The sequence below is a fragment of the Vulpes vulpes genome, chromosome 12 (assembly GCF_048418805.1).
Source record: "Vulpes vulpes isolate BD-2025 chromosome 12, VulVul3, whole genome shotgun sequence".
Lineage (NCBI taxonomy): Eukaryota > Metazoa > Chordata > Mammalia > Carnivora > Canidae > Vulpes > Vulpes vulpes.
Genome location: NC_132791.1, coordinates 58263158 through 58285813, shown reverse-complemented (window position 1 = coordinate 58285813; position 22656 = coordinate 58263158). Strand labels below are relative to the sequence as shown.

Genomic DNA, 22656 nt, shown 5'->3' with positions numbered 1-22656 from the left:
GCTCATTGAATATATTACATAAGATGTGTTCCAGAAAGTTGTAAATTATAAACACTACTATTCAATTGTTAGATTTTTTTTCCCTCTTGTCACTTTAGAAGGCTTTTTAAGTTGCTCCCAAATTTGTGTTGCGTCCAGAATGGTTGAGGATGTTGTATGTGAGATAACACAATAAAATCCCTAAAAGGAGCCCAGGTAGTACTGGAAATTTGGGGAGGAGGGGGGTGGCAAGACCTGGTCTGACAGCTGACTGCCTGTTATTACCTTGGGCTAAGTCCCTGAAACTCTATGAATGTCAGATTTCTCATTCTATATAAAACGAGGGATTGGGACTACACAATGTATAAACCTGGCCAGCTCTAATATTCTATAATTTCTAAGACTAAATCATACTGCTCAAATTAAAATCTAACCAAGTGACTCGCAATATCCAAAGTCATTAAAATAGTTCACAAAAGAATTTCATTATAGATGAAATTACAGTGATGTGATTTTAAGAGGAAAAGGCAATTTTGTGTTTAAATGAATCCACTGCTATATTGGTCAAACCTAACTAAATATAAATAAGAGTACACATCTACATTTTTAATGCTTTATATAAAATGGTGAAGAATATTGTCTTTAGATGGCATATCTGTCCAGTTATGTTCAGAAGTGAATTTTCTCCAAGATATTAAAAACTGATACTGTTTTACAATTTGAATTAACTCTATTGATGACAAATGAATAACTATCAAAGGCAGCCTTCAAATATTATGAATCAATTCACTGACTACGTGTGAAGCATGTTGAGATTCTTACACATATTTTGGAGGTTTAAATCTTTCTTTTGTTTTTCTCAAATGAAGCCCTTTTGGCTAGGATAATTATTCTCTTCTACCCCCCCTCAAAATGAATTCTAATTTTAAACAGGTATTATTAAATCCCACTGAAATAGGCTTCATGCAGATGTATTTGTTAAAACACTCCTTTATTGACTGTGCACAGTTATTAACAATTCACATTTCACTTTATCTACTGAGTGGAAGAGCATTTATTCTTTCATTAAAAAGTGAAGCCCTGAGGGCAGCAGCAGGGATGCAGAGCCTTCTTCCCATAAACTGCACTGTCCAGTGAATGTGAAATGCCTCCATATTAATACAAAAGGGAAAAATAAATAAAACAAATGGATTTCTCCCACCCTCCATCATCCCCTTGCTGCCGATATACTCCTCTCATTTTATAAAATGCCAACTTCATCAGTAAGAAGAGTAATGTCACCATTTACTGGGTACCACCTAGTTCAGAACATCGGTAGGGCCAGGAAAGGCCATAGTCTATCCTAGGAAGATGCCATCTGGACAGAGAGGGTGGAGGATCATGAAGGCGCCCTCCAGCCTCCAGTACCTTGCTGCTCAAGTTTCTGGAGCTGCTTTTCAAGTTTTGAGATGTCTGCTCGATGCATCATCAGAAATTGGCCATTCAAATGGAAAACGGGGATGTCAAATTTATACCTTTCATACCAGGCAGAGTTTTCTGGGAGTGTGATGTCCACCTCCTGTAAAATAAACTGAAAATGGAGACAGACTCTAGCACTGTATTTTAGAAAGCATGGAATGATACAACAGCCACAGGGCCAACCTGATGCTGAGACTAGCTCTCATGCTGAGGAGTTTTGCTGTTCTGTCTTGAGTCCCAAGCGATCTCATGTCCCCAATTTCTACAACTTGACTGATTTCATTAAATTCCTTAACTCTCAGTTTTGATATTGTTCCATTATACCTATTACATTCAGTGTCGGGTCACTCCTCTATTCCCTATGAAATAAAATACATCCCAATCACGAAGGTGAAAATCAGGACCGATGTGCTTTGCATATAAGGATGGGAAAGGTTTCGTGGTTTGCTACAGGAAAACACTTCCATGAAAATGACAGAGTAAGATAAAATGAATGGGGACACAAGTTTAAAGAAAGCATGAACATTGCACCTGCTAGTTAGCTTTGATTCATTTTAAGAGTCAGAGTAAGAAAATCAGTACTGCTCAGAGGAAAAGCTCCTAAGAGTAATGAGTTTTGTGGAAATTAGCACTGAAATCTCTCTCTGAAGAACAGAAAGGAAATTTCAATGAAAAATAATTTAATCTCTTCCCAAAGAAAGGATCCTGGTGGATACTCTATACTACATATGTATATCGATTCCATATACATAAAGCCACACTGTATTATGAAGGTTTCTCCTTTTAGAAAGTTTGTATCAGGCTACTTGGCTATTATGAGAAATACCTACACTGGTACCTGTTTTGGTAACTGAAAAAAAAATCTGCAAAGGACTTTTGCTTTTAGGAAAAAAGGTGAAGAGTGAAAGTAGTGTTCAGCGTTTGTTTTGCCATTCTAGAGGCAGTGCACACCCGGAGCAGTGAAAGTGATATTGCCAAGCTCCTTCCCTGGGAGCCTACATGCAGAGACTCAACATCAAGCCCCTAGAGCTTTGAACTGTGTCTGTGAGCATCTGTGCTTTATCTCAGTTTATTCTGTGGATCCGTCAGTAAGATGTCCTAAAGTACCAGAAAAGCCTGAGAATTGGGTCTGGGAATGCTTAAAAAAGTTTTTCTACCTAAACTAATGTTAATTGCTTATTTGCTTCACTCCACTTGGGCATATGAAGATTGGATAGGAATGCTCTATTTTCAGAGAGTGGAGGGGGTAACCTGTATTACCCTGTTTTTATAAGGCTCCAGTGTTTCCTTGGCTTCATCACAAAGGGGGCATGGATCCTACAGGAAGGAAAAAATAAAGCCATTAAATTCAAAGGATGGCATGCAGCCTGACAAAAACCACAAGCAGCAGATTATACTTATTTTAAAGGACTTTTTTTAAACCATGATAATTATACTGTTTTATTTCCAAAGCAAAACATTGCCATAGAACCTTATAAATAGCTAGTGTTTCATGATAAATTGGCTGTCAGCATTTTTTTAGTTGTTTTGATTTTTCACCATAAGTTAATCTATTTATACATATACGTGTACACACATATAATAAATATAGATGCTTACCCTTGTTACACACATATATGTGCATACATTATATACACGTACATATATATCACATACACATCTAAATTTATTACATATGTGTATACATATACATACATATATAAATAAGTAAATTCAGTTGCTTACTTTTTTTGTGATTGGCTTTATCTAATTAGTATTAGGAAGATTATTTTTCATTGATTTAGACTCTTAGAGCTTGGTCCTTCCTATGTCAGGAACACTTTTCTGGTCTAGGTGACTTCACTAGAATAGCTTAAAGTCTGTTTTGATATGGAGGCACTGATCTTTGCCTGCCTGTTTTTCCTAATCAGTCCACAGGAATCAACTCATTGAGATGAAGTTAGATAGTGATTGCCCCACCATCAAAAAGGGAGAAATTTCTCTTTACTTTGGGTGATGACTGAACCAACTCTTTAATGGTTTGTCTGTTCTCTCATTGCAAGTGTCAGCCATAGGCTTCCCAGGTTAATTCTCCACCTGAGTAACAATCAAGTTTTAGTGCCAGCTGTTTATATTCTTTAACCACCTACTGGAGAAGTCTTTTGAGAATGCTATGGATCTTTGGCAGATTTTAAATTCTTCTCCAGCCCTAGACTCTTTGAACAGCAACTAGCTATAGGTTCTCTTGCATGAGCCCAAAATAGAAGCAATATTACTGATGCTTATATAAAACCTGCTTCTTAACATGACAGGAAGAGGTGAGATGTTCTGTAAAAGAAAGTCCCCTCCTCCAGCTTAACTCCTAGCTTGTTTTGAAATAAGGACCCAGATCACAAGAAGGCAGTTTTTCTTCAGAAGGGTCTTTCTGGCCCTAACTTCTTGGTTCAGAGACTTAGGCTCATCGTTTATTATGAGCATCATCAATAAACAGATTATGGATAGTCTGTGATGTGTTAAAATAATTATGCTGAAATTTTCTAGGAATGTTTCAGAACGTTTCAGAAAGTCAGAAGATTTTAAAAGCAAAAACAGAACAAGCTAAAAAATACTAAACGTACCAACATTTTGCTTTAATAGTAAAAAATTTCAGTTGAACCTAGATCAACTTTGTTTTGTTTTGTTTTTGTAAACATGGGTGTCTGTGCAAATTATCCTGTGTATGTGTATTTTTATTGGGAAAGGTTCATCAACTTTTAAAGAGGCCTATGAACTGAAAGAGGATAAGACTCAGTGGTCTGGACCATTCAAACATCCTTTTCTAGGATTTTCAACGGCACCAATAGAACACTTACTCTATCCTTGAAATGTAATGGACATTTATTGGGTTGGTCATCCCATGCTCCTTTCTTGTAAGCATTCCTGATTTTTGCCTTAGAGGAACTGCTCTCAGCGTGTGGCTGACTGCATCCCTGAATAAGAAGGGTAGACACTTGACTTAGGCTCAGGCAATCAGTGCTTCCTATCCCTTCTGGCTACAAATGGCTCAGGGATTGGCCAATCTCATTATATGCCTAATGACACAAATCAAAGATTCAATACAAATTTTAAGCTAAATGGAAGATTAGTGTGGGTTTTTGTTTTGTTTTGTTTTGTTTTTACAAATGTCTTTGGCTAACTTGGCTGTTGTTCAAACTGAAAAATAATGCAGAATAGTTAGGCTGAGTGAGCACCACTAGCCTTAAGGGATTATTTTATTTCCATGGCTAATTCTCATATGCATTTCTCATATGTAGACACAGATGATGAATTATTTTTATTCCATAATTTCCAACAATGCAATATATACTTCAAGATATGAAAAGTGGTTTAGATGAACTATTCTCAACAAGAAATTCATTCTTAAAAAAGTATTTAAACTTTGTTATTAGTTATCAGATATTTTCAAATTGCTAAAATGCCTGAAATCTGAAAAATGTATTAAATAAGAGAACTTTTTTTTGCTTAAGTTGGGAGTATTATTCACTAAAGTTAAGTCTATTACCCTGCACTTTACTTCTTTTTTAGATTATACATCATACAAAATAATGTTAACTAGCAAAAGGAAATCAGTGATATTTATATTATAAATTTCAGGGGGGGAAAGCTCTTAAAAATTTTAAACAACTATGGCTTAAGATTAGTATTAGGGATGAAAACAAGTATACTCATTTGTGGCTTTCATATTTGCAAATTTGCCTGTCATTAAAACCTATTTATAAACCCAAAATCAATATCTGTGACATTTTTGTGGTCATTCATGGATATTTGAGGACATGAATAGAGCAGTGAAAAATCTGAGTCACCCAAAGTGCACATTCCCTTATTAGACAAGATAATGGTCTGCCTTATTGTATCAGGTCCCATACTGTCAACAGGTGTCCTTTTCATGATGTACTGAATGCCATGCTTTTTGCATTGTTGTGCTTTTTGTTGATTTTGCTATGTAGGATGGTCCCCAAGCAGAGTGCTGAAGCACTGTGTAGTGTTTCCAAGCATAAGAAGGCTGTGATGTGCCTTATGGAGAAAATACTGTTAAATAAACTTTGTTCAGGCATGAAATAGGGCGTTATTGGCCATAAATTTGATGTTGATGAATCAGCAATATATATTAAATGAAGTGTCTTGAAACAGAAACATACGCCAAACAAGGCCACGTATTGATCAGCCAACAAAAATGTCGTGGCCAGAAACTCACTGGAACCTAACCCTATACTGCCATGGGAGCCCATGGTTTAGTATTCACTAATCCAGTGTTTGTGGTGACTTTATGGAACATAATCATCACAAATTAAGTATATTTCTAAGTGATGTATTTATAAACATCATCTCTCTTCTGATAGTTCTTCTTTCCAGTGCAGGGATTGGGAGATTATTAAATATATTGGTTTACCCACTGAAGAGTGTGAGACCACTAGAATCTGAATAGAAACCAGAGTTAGTGCCACTGTCACTGCCACTGAAAAGTGGAGGAGCAGGTAGGTCTAAGGACAGTTTATTCTATTGCTTTCCTTTCAGTGTCCTCCCTCACCCCACCCCGCTTCTTAGATGTACAACTTTCTTCATGCAACAATTTAATGCTTCTTGTTTTTGAAGTCATTTAGTTTTTCACTATGTACCTTTGTAAATAAGGTCAGCACAGGCAGAAGGGTCTTAGAAGAGAGATTTCTCAAGAGGAGTTGAAAGGAGTATTTGGCAAGTTGCATGCTATTTCCTTGAAACCAGAGCATCTTAATTCTGCCAAAAAAAAAAAAAAAATAGACCAGTAAACTTATGTGCCCTAGATTTTGCTGTTTGTAATATGAACAGTAAGCTGCAAGCCTATGACGGAATTTGAAGACTTGAGAACTGCCTCTTGGGGTCCAAGAGTGTCAGAGAGGCCCAGATGTTTGGCAAGTCTCCATGATGCCTCAACATTCACTGTATTCCAAACAACAGAATTTAGAATGGGAAACTATCCATATTTATGGATGAGCTGGGTGCCTAATCACTTGGTTTCTGCAAGAAAACTGCATGGGTTTGTTAATTTGAATACAAACTTGGGCAGCCTGGGTGGCTTAGCGGTTTAGCGCCGCCTTTCGCCCAGGGCGTGATCCTGGACACCCGGGATGGAGTCCCATGTCAGGCTCTCTGCGTGGAGCCTGCTTCTCCATCTCCCTGTGTCTGTCTGTCTGTCTCTCTCTCTCTGTCAGTCATGAATAAATAAATTTTAAAATATTTTATTTTATTTATTTTATTTTTTTTAAATATTTTTAAAAAAAGAATACAAACTGAAATTTCACCTGCAGATTTTGCCAGCATCCTGCTAAGTCCCTGAAATGGGGAGGTTTCCTGAAATGGTTTGTATTTGCAGAGATAGCTTATCTTATTGGCAAGCATTCAACAACACACAGCCAGCTTCATGGTAAAGGAAACAGTAATTGAGAGCACAAGTCCCAAAGTGAAGGTTAAGGCTGTCACTTGGGAGATCCATGCCCCCCTCCACTGCAAAAGATGGGGAAACACAGAGCTAGAGTAAGAGGAACCATAGGGGAGAATTAGGTTGAACTGACTTGTCAGAAACAAAAATCTGCTCATGTCTTTCAGTATTTAAAAAGAAGATTGCTATCATTTTTAAAAACATACACAAATGTACTAGTGTTACTACTGGAGATACTCCAATAGGAACAGCTTGGTAATAGCAGCACGTCAAACACTAGGCTTTGAAGCTCCCTCATCTTGCTTCTTTGCTCGACATAAGACAGCCTACTTATTCTTAGTTATTCTACGGAGCCTCCAGCTTTGTCCTTAAAACTATAGATATGATAATTTCACTTTTAAAACACATATGCACCATTGGCTTTATCATTATCAATATTCTCAAAATGAATTCATACTTGGGATATTCATTTCTTAACTTTGCTTTACTTTCTCTCTCCAACTTCATCTCACTTTCTCCTCCCTTATCTTGGCAAGCTGCAGCCACAAATCTTTCTGTTCCTTGAATACCTAAAGACCATTTCTTTGTCAGGATCTCTGTACTTGCTGTCCTTATGCATTAAACGATCTTAAGTTGTCTTTCCTCATTTGGTCCTGGTCATGCCTTAGTGACTACCTCACCAAGACTGGCCAGCCCACCACACTCCATCCTTTTGCCTTGCTATAGTTTTCTTCTATCTTTTACTGCCTAAAACTATTTATCTATATGTCCCCTCTACTACAATGTGACTTCAATAGGGGCAGGTACTTATTTGCCCCAGTGTCCCTGAGCATCTGTCGTTTACTTGGCACATAGTAGGTGTTCAGGTATTTGTTCAAATATTTCAGGTATTGGAATGAACCTTTCTCCACCTCTTTAGTCTCACTTCTAGCTCTGATCAGACACTCGGTGTGCACAGCAGTCACTAATTGAGCAGAGCTCATGTCAGAACTACAGGTTAATGTTCTGCAGAATACCCACAAGACTGTAGGCCAGGCACTACAGGGGTCCCAACCTCTTCACCACCAACTCTGATCTCTGCATGCTCTGCTCCACAGAGCATGACTGTATTAATTATGTGCTAATCTCTAGTGCTGACTATGCTTCTTAGCATAAGATTAGCCTTAAGCTCATTTCAAACAGAATGATAAGATTTTAGAGAAAAATAACAACCCATATCAAACTAGTATAAAGAATACAGGACAAAAAGATTGGATTTTGGGGCAGCCCAGGTGGCTCAGCGGTTTAGCGCCGCCTTCAGCCCAGGGCCTGATCCTGGAGACCTGGGACGGAGTCCCACGTCAGGCTTCCTGCATTGAGCCTGCTTCTCCCTCTGCCTGTGTCTCTGCCTCTCTATGTGTCTCTCATGAATAAATAAATAAAATTTATTTATTTCTTTTAAATAAAATATTTAAATTTCTTTTAAATAAATAAAATTTATTTATTTATTTAAAAAAAAAGATTGGAAGATTGGAGTCTGATCTATGAAAACAATAATCTTTCCTTCACTCTTAAACTCGTAGCCTTCCACTTCTCCCTGGATCTTCCTGCTAACTAAATGATCTCGATAATGCATAAAAGGGAATGTGATGAACACTTTGCAAGGATCTGCTACCCACCATTATTCCAAGATAGAAAGTGGATCTAAACAATTTTACAGTATGCTGTGCTCTTCTCAACTAAATGTTAAGCCCTGGTATACACCGTTTCCATAAACTCAGCAGAATCAACAACTCCAATAGGTGAAAGTGGTTGAAGACAACAGTTTCTAAGCACGGCTTTGTCTACACAGGATATAAATGAGGGGGGAAGGTAGAATATTGGCCATTTTTACACTAGGAAAAAATTTCTGCATCCTTGGTTTTGGGAAGGCCCTATGCCCACAGTGGCACATCTTCCTAGGGAATAGAATGAAAGAAGCTGTGCTATATGGAGAAGAAAGAAAACAAACAATTAGTTTTGTTAAAGACAGAAAGATAGCTCTTGGAAATGAGAAGGATTGGGCCATCTATGGCAGTGACCTAAGACTACCACTAGGACAGTGAACTGCAGCTATGTGCTTTTGGTGGAGGGACTTTATTGATGTCTGAATGGTAAGGAAAGGAGAACTTACTGCTTTTACCTAGCTTGAGACTGAGGTGTTAAGGTTTAAAAAAAAAAAAAAGTCACATTCACAAAGGAAATCTGCTTTAGTATTTCCAACATGACAAAACACAGCATGTGGTCTTGGTTGCACCCAAGACAAATAAAACCTGTCATAGTAAACAGAGTTGCTATTCATTCCAGATTTGCTGGAATGAACCAGAGAGCTGAGTCTTCAGTGATGCTGCAACCATTCTGTTTAAAATTAGTTCTTTCCATTGTTAGACTCTATTTCTACCTTTTCCCATGTATTTAATCACTTAAACATGGCACATTTGTTTACTGAGAAAAGCATTAGCATTATGCAGTTTTACTACCTGCATATTTTCCAAGTGTCCTATGGCACATGCATTTTACCACATTGTTAAATTAACTTCTTTCTTTGTAAGCACTGTATTAGAATACTATATTAGAGTGTGATATTAAAAAAGCTCCCTATGCTTCTCCTAGGCAGAAATAAGATCTGAAGGCTAAAATTCTGAACACTGGAGTCCACTTACTTCTAGAAATAAATGAAAAATGATTCACTCCAATTGCAAATCTATCATACTCTTCTTAGAATGTTTTACTAACTCTGTAAACCCTAACACTATTGCTGTCAATGTCATACTCACTGAATCATGCCTTCCTGAAGTAAAATCTTAATACAGGCTACTCTGTCAATGTGACATTTTCATTAGTTCTATTATTTTTGAGCAGTATCTCAGCATTATAAAAAAAAAAAAACTCTGAAAGGCAGTTTCTGCCTGTTAGCTCATAACTTGGGAGAGGACAACACCTTTTTGATTATGTCATTGAATTTAGTCATGTTATTTGTGTCCTTACTACACACAGATACAATTTTGTCCTTTGTATTTTGTTACATGCTTCTGTGATATGAGTGAAAAGAGCTGTATTCATAATATCAAAAGCACAACTGGGTCACCTTTGTCACAGACCAAAAAAAAAAAAAGAAAGTAAAAGCCATAAGACTGGATTTAGAATGTGCCTAAAACAAATTCCACAGCCTAACAATAAAGATGGTGACTCCTGCTGTTTCAAGTCCACTGCTGCTCAGAGGCGTGGATCAGCCTGACAGAGAAAGGGGAATGCTGGCTTTTTAACAAACTGAGGCTGACTCCAGTCATCTTTATGGCAGAATCAAATACAACATGGGGGAGGACTGATTGGACCCATTCAGCCCTCCTTGAAGCAAGATAAGGAAGATAACTTAACTTTATAGCATTTTCCCTGTGAGGCACTCAAGGGCATACCATTAAAGCAGCTGATTACAGTACAGAAAGAAGCCAGGGTCGTTGGAGCCTTTATTAAGGATTATTCATTTCTTGCATGAGAAGCTGCCCTGACTAGAGTTGCGTATCACTTATGTGGGGCCCCTGGATTCTTCAAACACTGCATGTGTCTGATTAGAAGGGAAACAACATTGTTCTTGCTTGAGTAGAGAAACTGACCTTCACTGACCAGAATTTTTATTCATACAAAGAATCCTTTGGCACACTGAATCTCCGAGCTCACATGATTCCTCATCAGCAAGCTGCAGGTTTAGTTCATGTGCAAAATGAAAAAGTCTATATAAGCTCAGGTACCACCTTGGTTATTAACAGGTAATGTTGGAGCTTCTTCACAAGAGTATAATGTAAATTTAATGCTGAGCTGACATTAACCAAACACTATTACAGTAGCTCTTGCTAAATGTGTGTTCCATAAGGAGAGGCTCAGGGCTTCTGTTTAGTCATTTGTGCCATGTAAGATGTTAAGCCTTCATTGCGCATTCATTACCATCTAAGTTAATGTTCCTATTTTTACCCAAGTGACTAGAAACACACCTGTGTGCGCATGTACGCACACACACACACACATATACCACACACCTCTACTGGGAACAAAAGCCCATCATTTTAGATTACTGGAAGTTTATGTAATGAATGTGAGGCTGTTCTTAGCAGACATGTCTAGGTCACTGAGCTCAACCTATCCAGGGAAACAGGGACATGTGCTGCCTCCCCAGTGTCCCCTCTGAGTCACCTGCGTCCAAACCTCCTCCTCCCCCAAACAAGTGGGAGCCTAGCCTGGGATCTTGGGTGACAAAGAGAAGCAGCATAGAGGGACATAACCAAAGCTGAAAATAAAGCAGATACTGTGAGGTGTCAACTCCAAGGAGCTAAGCAGGGCAAGAATGAGGCTACAGAACAGAAATAGGGAGTGGGACCCTCACTTGCTGGCATGGGTGGGATCACACGTGCTTTTCCAGCTCCTCAGCCTCAGCAGCCTGAGATCAGGCCAGGAGAACTGCCTGAGAGGTGGAGCCAGCTGAGACAAGATGTTGCAACAAATATTTAGGCAAACCACCCACCAACAGGCCCACTTGTACATGATGTCCTGCTCAGCTTCATTCTTTTCTTCTTCTTCTTTTTTTTTTAAAGTGAGGTATAATTATCATATTTTATTGCTTTAATGTGTACAAACATATTGTTTCGATATTTGTATATATTCTGAGACAATCACTACAGCTTCATTCTGACCATGGAGTTGGACTGCTAACTTGAAACATATGCAGCCATGAGGAGCCCTACATCATGCCCCAGGATCTGGGGAGCAAGAAGCAGCCTCTCACACTACACATCCACCTCACTCCCTGTAGCTTCTATTTCCAGATTTCAGTGCCAACAGGTTTACCATACAGGGGGCCAGAGAAGGCAGTAGAAAAATCAATCCCAGAAAGGAATGACTGATCACATGAGTCCCTAGAGACTATTTCCCTTCAGATTATTCCTATGACAGTGGGATTTCCAAGTATCTGGATGTCTCTCTTCCACTGTTTGTACTCAATGGTGCTATGTTAATTTGCACTCAACACACTGTTAAGTTCTTTAACTGAAGTGTGGGCCTTGCCAATACACTAGGATTACAATTTCAAATCTACCACTTAATATATGTGTTCTGTCCCCATATCCCACCTCTTTCAAATTCTCAGTAAAATTAAGCCATTTTTTTTCTTCATCCTGCTTGATGTTAGCCCATTTCTTTCCCTCCAAATAAAACTCACATGGAGAAGTCACCTTCACATTCTAGATGCAAGCAACAGGAATAATAGAGGGATATACTTCAGTGGATCTAGGAGAAGGGAGTTAAATTCTTAACTGAAACAATACAAATACAGGAGGAATTACAACCAGGACCTCCTTTTTTTTTTTTTTTTTTTTCTTTTTCAGGACCTCCTTAAATGCTGTAAGAGAAAGGAAGAGAAAAGTCATGTGGGCTGAGTTCAGAGGTGGTTTCACAAGAGTAGGATCTCAAATCATCTAGGATTTGGATACATATACAAAAACAGAGAAACATTCCAAGCTGGTGTAAGACACAAAGGTGCTGGAGTAGGGACTACTGTGGTCTGTTTGTTGAGAGGCACTGAAGGGTTCTGAATGAGAGTGTTGTGATAAAAGCAGTATTTTGGAAGACTGATCTAGAAGCAGCAGTCAGGATGGACATCAGAAAAGAGGAGAACAGAAGTGGGAAAGAGTTAGAGGTCATTTATGACAGCCTAGGTGTGGGATGAGAGGCATCCATGTATTCAACAATTACCTGATGTTTTCCATCTGTTAGGGGATATTATACGTGCTGGGTGTAGTGGTGACCAGGAAAGCAAGGTACCTGCCCTCATGGGGTCCATATTCCAGTGACATTAAGTCAAACAATATCAGATAGTGACAAGTGGAGGAGAGGGAGTAAGATAAGGTGATGTGATGGTAACTAAGGCAGGTCCTCGAGTTAGGTACTCTGAGTAGGTGTAGGGTTTGCTGAGACTAAAGGCTGAGAAGATGCAAAAAGTCTGAGGCAGGAACATTTGGGAGAGAGGAAGATTAAGTGCAAAAGCTTCAAGGTGAGCACGGTCTGAACTTACAGGAAGGAACATATAGGACCACATGGCTGGAGCACAGTAAACAAAGGGAACAGTGGCAGGAGACTGGGCTCAAAATTCATCTGTGGGGGTCACATCACTTAGGTCCTCCCATGCCATGTTGAGGTTTTTTATTACAATTAGATTTAGAAGAAGGAAGTGACATGATCTCATATACAGTCTAAGAGATCACTTTAGCTACTGTGTAAAGAATGGATTTGGGGGTGGGGGTGGAGGCAGGGACCCCCTTCAATGGCTGTTGTAGTAATCAAGGTAAGAAAGGATGGTGCTGTGGAGAAGGGCAGAAACGGGGCCAGCAGAACTTGGCATTAAACTGGATATGAGGAATTGAAGATGTGGGAAGGACAGAGCCAGTTTTGGCCTTGCGCCTCTGGTGGGTGGTGGTGCTATTTACTAAAATAAGGACAAGTGAGGTAAGAACAGATTGAAGAGTATATGGGGCTGACAGCTCCGTTGGGGACAAGTTGGAGCTCATGGAGAGTCGCAGATGCAGGTTTGGTATTCAGGAGAGAAGCCAGGGCTGAAGATAAAAATCTGAGATTCCATGAGTTCAGGGACTGTATTTACAGCTATGAAACCAGATGAGATGATCTAAATAATACAGAAAAAGGACAGATCTCTGAGGCAATCCAACATTCAGAAGTTGTGGAGAGAGGAACCAGCCAAGGAGGCAGAAGGAAAGGCTGGTGAGGTCATCACAGAACCCACGGGTAGGAAGTGCTTCCATAATGGGATAGTGAAAGAATCTACCATAAATCAGATGGAATGAGTCTGATGTTGCTTTAAAACAATAAAATCTTCTAACCAAGGCCTATTCCTAAAGTGAACTACCTGTCTGGTTCTTGCCTAAAATAACATCTTAACTAAAAGTGGATATTTCTGGTGAGGATGGAAGCAATGGGTTGGAGAAAGGTGAAGGCAAAAGTTGATCGAATATCTTCAAAAGAGATAATAAATGTAAAAATCTTTGTATAAGTTACAAAGCAGAATAGAGAAATCAGCCTTTATTACTAAACTGATGCTAAAAGTAAAGTTTTGTTATTAATAATTATGATGATAAGGGGTGCCTGAGTGGCTCAGCCAGCTGAGCATCCAACTCTTGATTTTGGCTCAGGTCATGATCGTAGGATTGTGGGATCGAGCCCTGCATCAGGCTCCCTGCTCAGTGGGGAATGTGCTTGAGATTCTCTCTCTCTCTCAAATGAATAAATAAATCTTGAAAACGATAATTATGATAATGATTCTCTTGACTAAAGCATGCTTTTACTGGCCTCAAAAGTAAGATTTAGATCTCTAGTATAGCAGTCTCAGAAATAGGGAAATGCAAAACTGAAAATTATTTTACACAGAAGTAGCTGAAAATTTCAGACTGTGGATATTACTTAAATAGGAATTTCCAAGACAGGATCTCACTGATTAAAGAACCAACATATTTATCTTCTACACAGGATGTCACTAAGTCCAAGTAAGACTAGATATCTAGACCTGCCAATACCTTGGCACCTGGTATTGGCTTAGCTTCCTTAGGCTTCAGAAAATTACAGAACAGGACACTAAAATCTAGTTTTTGGGGGGTCAGGGTTTCCCTTTGATAGGTTTTGGAAAAAAGCCAGTTCCCTTCCAATTGCCCTTCCCAATACCTGCCTTTATATTTTCAAAGGTTAAAAAATTCATCTATTTTACCAGTTAAGAACATCAATCCATGTATATCAAACCAGCTGCCTAGGTAATGTTAAAGTTGGATTTTATTGATTGTCTTTCAAGACAAAATTTCTTCCAAAGCAATTTTGAATAACTTGCATAGAGGTCAAAATAAATGTAAGGTAAATGCAAATAAACACAGCTCCCAACTAAATCATCAGTCAGGGGAATTAAGCACAAATGGAATAATTCCTCATTTACAGTTTGAGAATCACTCTTCATTTAGCATTTCAGTTGGAACTCAGCATATCTGAGTGCATTTTTGGGGTGAGGATTTTATAAATATACACCCCAAAGACAGGCAACTGCCACTGATTAGTTCTGAGATAATGGTCAGTTCCTCATCTATATGACAGAAATGCTACCCCCTGTCCTGTTCTCTAATTTTATAGAGACAGAGAGAAACTGTGCCCACAGGCTTTGATGTCAAATATTCTGCTGGTCAGAAAAGGGGTATCATACACTAAAGAAACACCATGGCACTAGCCATGACTTTGAAAGGCCCCAAACAAAGAATCTGAAGTAGTTTGTAACTGCAGGAATCTAAAATGCTAGACCATTTAAAGAGGAACAAAATTCACGCAGAGATCCCTACACAAGTGTAAATGCACTTGCTCACTGCACATTTGCTTCTCTAGCTCCTCAATCATAACCAGGAAGCCTTGGCACCCAAAAAGACCCAGCAGAGGTGACATTGGCATTGTCAGGCACTCATCCTGCAACTGTTTGAGCATCTGAGATGGAAAAGCGCCTCCAAAGAGGAAGAATGGTATCTTTTTCTTACTGTTTGACACACTTAAAAAAAAATGTTTTAATGACAGACCCTCATCATCTCTGCATTCTTCTCCACATCCAGAAGCACCCTTGTGTCTGCCTCGCAAGCTGACAAATGTGAAGTGGAAGGAGAGGGGAATCGTTAGTGTAAACAAGAGTTTGTTTTAGAATCTTTGGACCTTAGCAGTCATACTTTCCAGATCATTGCTTTAGAGGAGTCTGCTCAGTAATGGGGTTGGTGCACATGAAAATGTCAGGGGAGGGTTTCCAGAAAAATATTCAGCTGAGAGAATGAAAATGAAGATGCTAACCAGAAACAGTAGTGTACTGCTACTATACACTCCCTCTAGCTCCCGGGGATCTAAAGGGGATTCTGGACTACTTCCTGTTAACACAATAGGGTACCCCTCCTCTCATCCCAAAGACACTGAGTCAGCATCTGGCTTGGAGCCAGAGAGGCATATTCTGAATTCAGAATGTTCAACAATGTTCAGTACAATTACGACATAATGGCTGCAAAGCTGTTCCTGAAAGCCAAGAAAACCTGAATAATGTGGTTAAGTTATATCATACATGAGGGCTTAATAGAGTTTAAAAACCAATTTGAAAATTCTTTCATTCCATAAAGACAGCATTAAGATGAGAGCAAAATCATTCAAGTTCAAGGAACAGGGACAAAGTGCATAAGGACTTAATGCTGACTCCTTTCCACATTATCCTTCTTAACCAAAATGACCTATCCCCTTTGAAAATATCTGATATTTAATACTGGCCCAGAAAGAAGGCAATTTCATTAAAACATCTTAGTTTTACTGTACCCAGCTAGTAATTCCAGTTTCCTTGCTATTTACAAAGGACACAATCCCATTTCCAAAAACAACTATTTGCAATTCAAAATCTGTCCATCTAGGCAAGGTCTTCCATCCATCACTAATACTCCACCATTTCCAATTCATCTTGCCAAAGAGGTGAATTTATCTTCATGACCACCCAAGACCTGAAAGATGTTTCATTCATTTTTAGCCATTCTGTAGCAAATGACTTTGGAAACTTTGAGTTACTAAATCCAGCATTTTCTTGGACTTGTGATACCAACAATACCTAGGCCTGCTCAATCTGAATATTGGGAACCATGTTCTCTTGAGGTCATGCTCCCACAACTCCCAGTCATGTCAGATTCTTCAATACTGTGGATCTTATTATGTTAGTTAATACCTATCATGGAATATCTTAATATTTTGGAACTGGGAGGTGACTTTGAAGATCCCATTGCTTTATAGATAATGTTTAACTGAAGCCTTTCATACTGCATTTTTTGGTTCATCTTTCTATATTTTGTCCTTGAACAATGGCTTATTTTTATACATAATGAGACACAGAATTTTCAAAACTAGAAGGGATCTCCAAGTTCAACTTCCTTTCTTCCAAAAAAAAATCTTAGAAAGTTTTATACATAAATCCTCAGAATATACCAAATAACAGATACCACATTGTTTAAGGCTTAACTTAAAGATGGAGGGTGAGAAAGTTTCAGCTTCGGACAGCAGAATCCTTTTAATTTAAGAATGAGGTTCTGGTCTCTAAATCTAGGATACAGATTAACTTCATTTTTGAACTTGGAGAAACAGAGCTGAACTTAGATCTCTCACTCTCTCTCTCTCTCTCTCTCTCTTTTTTTTTTTTTATTCTTACATCCTAGGCTGCCTCAGCTGACTGAATTTCTATTAAATAACACTATTCTTTCTCTTGGCTGACTGGAAGAAACTCCATGTTTTAAAAAGTAAAGAGTTAAAAGTCAAATAATTCAATCTCATGTCCTTCCCCCTGAGTAAACTAGAAGCCATTTCCCCATGATTTCATGATTAATATGAAAAAGTACAGGAACAAAGAGAGGAAGTTCATTTGTTTCCAGCAGTAACATTCTGGTTTCTGCTGCAGTCCCATTGGCAACAGAAGGAAACAGTGTATCCTACATGCTTGCCCCATTACAACACCAAAAGCAGTCAACTTTGTGGGAATGTTAGCAAAGTAGAAAAGATGGTTTGGGCTTTCTTCCAGTATTATTTGGGCACCCTAGCCTTAAAATAGTGACCATAGATAGTCTGTCCTTAAGGAAGGAACAAATGAAGATATTAGTGACCTAGGTAAGCTAATTATTTGTTATACCTTCAAAAGGACAGTCTTCAAATATTTGCTCAACAGGTCTTTGGGGGAGGAGTCGAGCATGGCAGGCCTGGATGGAGTGTGGAGACAGGGCTCATGGTGCCTTTCAACTTGCTTATTTCATTCGACACAACCGAGGCTCTGTAGCTGATCAGGTCTTATCTCCTTGAAAGGTAGTCTGATGACCAACTATAGATTCTCAAATATGCACTTCCCTACTCCAAGCTGTTGATCAAGGCATTGGTAACTGCAATATTTTTACCTAGTAACCTCTTGAAAGGTTATTGTTTTATATTCCTTTTCTCTATCTTTTTCCACCCCAATGATGTTAGAGATCCACTCTCCCTTCAGGGACACTGTCTTTTCATTTCTGTAGCATGTACTAAGTGTTTGCAATGCATCAGACACTGTGCCAGGTACTAGAAATATAAGAGTGACTTAAGATACTTTCTGACTTAAGATACTTTCCCTGCCCTTAAGGACTTCATACCTTGGGCAGAAGTAAAAGTTAAAAACAATACAATACTGCATTGGTGAAGCCTATAACAGTAAAATGGTTGTTACCAGATACTAATGGTGAAATGCTCTGAAATCCTTGGGGATGCACATTTTAAAATAGAAAGTATTTTGAATTTTGCCTCTATCTCTGGAAACCTTATCTTTGGTAAGGATTCAAATACAAAGAGTGAGGTTTCCATGCCTCCATGTTCCTGTAACTGTAAATGGAATGTTAAGGATGTGGGATAATTATCTATGAGAAACTTAGCCTAAACATTTCATTTGGCATATTCTTTCTCTAGTGATTTTGTCTCTGAACTTGCTACATGATACTAGAGGAAAGATGAAGGAAGCTTGCCTAGTCCCTGCTACCTGTGTGGATCCCTGGATCCAGATGGTTTCTCCCCTTCAAAATAATTGCAAACAAGATTAAAACTGCATGCAGGAACCATCCCAGCTGGCTTCTGACTTCCTCTGATGTACACTCTTTGAATAAAGCAGTGGCAAAATTAGATTCAAAATAAGGAACATAAAAAAACCTTAGTACTTGTACCATATTATCTCAAGGTCCTGCTACATGTGAAACCCCAAACCCTGGCATTAGAGTAACTGAACACATCAGACAGCTAGAGTATGCACATATTATGAAACACAAAAATTTCAACAATAAGAAATGACTTTTTTTGAAGGCATATCTCCACATTGCCTCTAGGTACTTAAGAGTACGCCAGAGCCAGGCATCTGGAATAAAACAGAAATACAGTCCAATAAATTCCCAAGTTGGAAAATCCTCATTCCTATGACCTTATCTGCCATCAATCCATCTAAATAAAACCACACAGCCACATTTTCCTCTAGTGAAGAAGACAAAAAAAGTATTGATTCTTCCTGAGCAGGCAGCTACTACTGACCACAGCAAGTACAGACAAACTGGGGAGTTCGCCTGTCCAGAGCACCAGCCCCACCCATCTTAATTTTCACAACTGCAACTTTCTGGTTCCAGGCAATTCTTCAGGAGAACAGAATCCTGGTTATTAGGCTATGACATTTCACACAGAACCATGACTGAGTTCTGCTACTTATCCTGATGTTACAATAATCACTGAGTATTTCCAGGGGATACCTCTTTTTCCAAGTGTTTCAAATATATATAGCTCCAGATATTGGTAGAGAGAGTCATATGCATTTTCATAAGCTATTTTTCATATAATTACTAAATGAGGAGATTGTGGCCTGTAATGGCTACTTCAACTTGTACAGTGGCATGCACACTGAGGCATGGCTCCTGTAACTGCTTAACCAAGACAATGTGTAGTTACAGGAGCCCTGCTTATGTTGGAAAACAGGCTAGAAAGTGCTGGGTGTGCAACAGGTCCTAGCCACTATTCCTATCCTGGAGGAGCTTATAGCCTGGGCTCCAGCTTGGCCATACCGTGTGTATATAGATGGATCGACTTTTTTTTAAGGGCCCTACAATATGAAGTACTGTATGAGATACTTCCTATGAAGAAACAAGAATAGGGACGCCTGGATGGCTCAGTGGTTGAGCGTCTGCCTTTGGCTCAGGTCGTGATCCCGGTTGTGGGATTGAGTCCCACATCTGCTTCTCTCTCTGCCTCTGTCTCTCATGAATAAATAAATAAAATCTAAAAAAAAGGAAAGAAAGAAAGAAAGAAAGAAAGAAAGAAAGAAAGAAAGAAAGAAAGAAAGAAACAATAATAAAGATCATCCTGGCAAAAACCTTTTTAAAGACAACTTGCCTATTCACGTTAATAATTTCGCCAGGACTTCTTGAACTCTGGACCTTTTAAAAAAAAATTCTACCAACTGGTATTTATCAGGGGTGACCGACCAGGCGAAGTGTGTGCTGAGAACTGTGCAGTCTCCGGTTTACTATCACACTGTTCACCACCCAGGGGAGCCTGCGCCGGCGAAGCAGAGAGAGAGGGTCCAGAAAGCCACGTTCCCTACAGCACCTTTCAACCTTTTCACCCCCCCGCCCCCCACCAATTAAAGGTCACCATGCGTGCTCAAAAATATTTAAAAAGGCGGTCATCTCAGCGGGCTGCCACTGAGATTATACTGCCACTTCATACGAATTCCATTAAACCCGGGACGGGGCATGGATGGAAAAACTGGAAAAAGCGCGAAGCTTGAGCTGTTTTCTGCTTTCTCTTAAAGAGCTGCCTTTTCCCGCTCATTATTTCTGTCCACTTCCCAGAGCGCCATCTCTCGTGCGCGCGCGCAGACACACAAATGCCTATAATCTCCCCCCCGGAGGTTCATGGATCTATGGCTCCCGGTTTAATTAAATTCCCTCTAACGACGATCGAAATTGGCAGCGTGCGGCACAGTGAAGGGCTCGCGTGCCCCGCCCGCCCGCCGGCTCCGGGCGGGGACCCGAGGGCCTGCCCGCCGCCGCCAGGCCACCCGCACCCACCTGAGCCTCCCGACGCCTACGTCGCCGCGTCGCCCGCGTCGCCGCTTCCGCCCCGGCCGGCACTTCCGGCCGACCAGCCGGCTCCCGGCTCCCGCCTCGCGCCCCGCACTTCCGCCCCGGCCCGCGGCGCCGGGGGCTGCAGCCTCCGTGGATCCGCTCGCCGAGCGCGTCGCCACTCCGCAGGGGCTGCCACGCCTGAGCTGTTGCTGAGGAGGAGCGGGGGCGGGGACGCAAAAACCAGGGCCAAATGTCAGAAACAAAAGCCGTGGAAAAGTGACCCCGGCTCGCTGGGGTACGGTTCTTAATGAGGAGCCAACCTTGAAACGGTGCGGTTCAGGTTCTTTTAACTCATCCTTGCGTTCATTCGCTCACTCTTCCAGTGTTTACTGCCTCCTTCCCCTGGGTCCCGCCTGGCTAGGTCATGGGCACCTCGAGGATGAGTGAAACTGGCGGCTGTACCCTCCCCACAGTCAGTTATCCTTTAAACAGACCTGCGTTCCGCGAACGAGGTGCTGGTGCTTCGAAAGGGAAGGAATGTGAGCCCATGGAGGTGATCTAGTTGAAGGGGTAGCCTTGGGGCTGGGTTGTGAAGCGCCAGGTCGGGCAGAGGCAGAGGGACCGATCTCTCCAGCCTGCAGAAGGGTGGGACTGGAGGGAGCCTGGCACCAGCCTTGCACGGAAGACTAAACAGTATGGCCCAGGGATGGAGGGAGTGGGGAGAGGAGAAAACAGGCTACGGAGGGCAGGCAGGAGCCAGGCTATGCAGGGCCTTTGTTTCAGGGGTTTGTTGTGTGTGTGTGTGTTTAAAGATTTTATTTATTTATTCATGAGGAACACACAGAGAGCAGAGAGAGGTAGAGATATAGGCAGAGGGAGAAGCAGGCCCCATGCGGGGAGCCCGATGCAGGACTCGATCCCGGGACTCTGGGATCACGACCTGAGCCAAAGGCAAATGATCGACCACTGAGCCACCCAGGCGCCCCTTTTGTTTCAGTTTTGTGTGAAGGACAGCTGGAGGAGTTTTTGTTGTACTCTGTTTTTGTGTGTGGGAAGGGACTTGAACTGATAGCCCTTCCCTACCAAAATGATCACTCATCTTTGGGAAGAAGATTAGGGGCTGGCATAGGTAAGAGCAGAGGACCAGCTGGGAAGGCAGGAGGCCACTAAGTAGTTCAGGACCGAGGTGTAGCAGCTTGAATGGTGGTACTCTAAATAGAAAATGATAGATAGAGTAATGCTCAAAGCTAACATGGATTGCTAACACCAGTTTTGCACTCATTAACTTGTTTAAAATTGAGGACCATCCTTTTAAGCATTATTGGTATCATTTTGCAGATGAAAAAAATAACAGCTTGCCCTAATGTCAGAGGTAAACAATGGCAGAGATGGAATCCCATCTCATCCTGACGGCAGTATCCATGAGCTTACTACTATATACTCAATATGTATTTACTGATTTTAAAACAGATACAAAACAAACCAAGGTCAGGAATGCATCCCCTAAACAAACCACACTGATGATGTGATATTGTTGAGGACACATCTAGAAAGTAGAATTTTCAGATTTGTACTTTATCACTCCAGCATTTGCTGGTAGCAAAAGAGGGGAATTTATGACTATCAATAGACTACCTATGATTATTTTTGAGTTGATACACTCTGATAAAACCTAATCCCTTTCTGGGTGGTGGGGGAGGGGGAGTCAATCTACAAAGTGCATTCCACCTAACAGTTACTGATATAGTATTTTTAAGGAAGTTATCTTGAGTCTAGTAATAAACACCTTGGTGGAACACATATAACTTACATTTTGTGGAGTGATAGATAGAAAAGCTTCCTAGGAATGCAACTTCAAATCAGTTTCCACATCTCATCTCTTATTGGAAAATGAAATAAATTGGATTTATGAAACCTGATTTCATCCAGTCAGTGAAGGAAAAGAATGACTTTTCCAAAGGCCATCAGTGAAGTCTTTTAGTATTGGTTATGGGTAAATTTCTATAAGGAGCCAAAAATTCACAAAAATCTTCAAAATTTGAGTTTAATTAGTAAGACTTTGTTAAGTTTTTCAGGTGATGGCATGAGGTTTGGTACATGATTGCATTGAGGGCA

At 40.2% G+C, this 22656-nt stretch overlaps 2 protein-coding genes and 1 long non-coding RNA gene across 5 annotated transcripts in view; 1 reads left to right on the top strand and 2 right to left on the bottom strand.

Annotated features, from left to right (window-relative positions):
• The window catches only part of MARCHF3 (membrane associated ring-CH-type finger 3), a 178342-nt gene extending 157713 nt beyond the window's left edge, over positions 1 to 20629 (bottom strand). The window contains exon 1 of the mRNA XM_072728660.1: positions 20545 to 20629. The gene's annotated coding sequence lies outside the window, so the exon portion shown is untranslated. The remainder of the gene's footprint in view (positions 1 to 20544) is intronic.
• LOC140594591 (uncharacterized) overlaps positions 1 to 22656 on the top strand; it is a 148466-nt gene that overhangs the window by 20040 nt on the left and 105770 nt on the right. The gene's annotated exons all lie outside the window — the stretch shown is intronic.
• Positions 952 to 20883, bottom strand: C12H5orf63 (chromosome 12 C5orf63 homolog). Of its 3 annotated transcripts, XM_072728663.1 has the most exons (5): positions 20545 to 20673; positions 6072 to 6189; positions 2698 to 2754; positions 1494 to 1549; positions 952 to 1131 (listed from the first exon to the last, which is right to left on the bottom strand). In XM_072728663.1, the coding sequence occupies exons 2-5, from the start codon at positions 6180 to 6182 to the stop codon at positions 1011 to 1013; spliced, it is 345 nt and encodes a 114-aa protein (XP_072584764.1). In that variant the 5' UTR covers positions 6183 to 6189; positions 20545 to 20673; the 3' UTR covers positions 952 to 1010. The 3 variants fall into 3 exon arrangements, with proteins under 3 accessions (XP_072584764.1, XP_025850781.1, XP_072584762.1); XM_025994996.2 differs by having other exon boundaries at positions 952 to 1549; positions 20545 to 20664; XM_072728661.1 differs by lacking the exon at positions 20545 to 20673 and adding an exon at positions 20862 to 20883 and having other exon boundaries at positions 1085 to 1549.

Bases quoted from the DNA above. Each gene is read 5' to 3' on its own strand.
- C12H5orf63 (XM_072728661.1), bottom strand. From the start codon at position 6,182: ATGCTCTGGTTTCAAGGAAATAGCATGCAACTTGCCAAATACTCCTTT. The intron at 2,755-6,071 runs GTACATAGTGAA...TCCTTCCTGTAG, and splicing joins TGCTGACCTTATTTACAAAG to GATCCATGCCCCCTTTGTGA. The intron at 1,550-2,697 runs GTAATACAGGTT...CTCCATTTTCAG, and splicing joins TGGAGCCTTATAAAAACAGG to TTTATTTTACAGGAGGTGGA.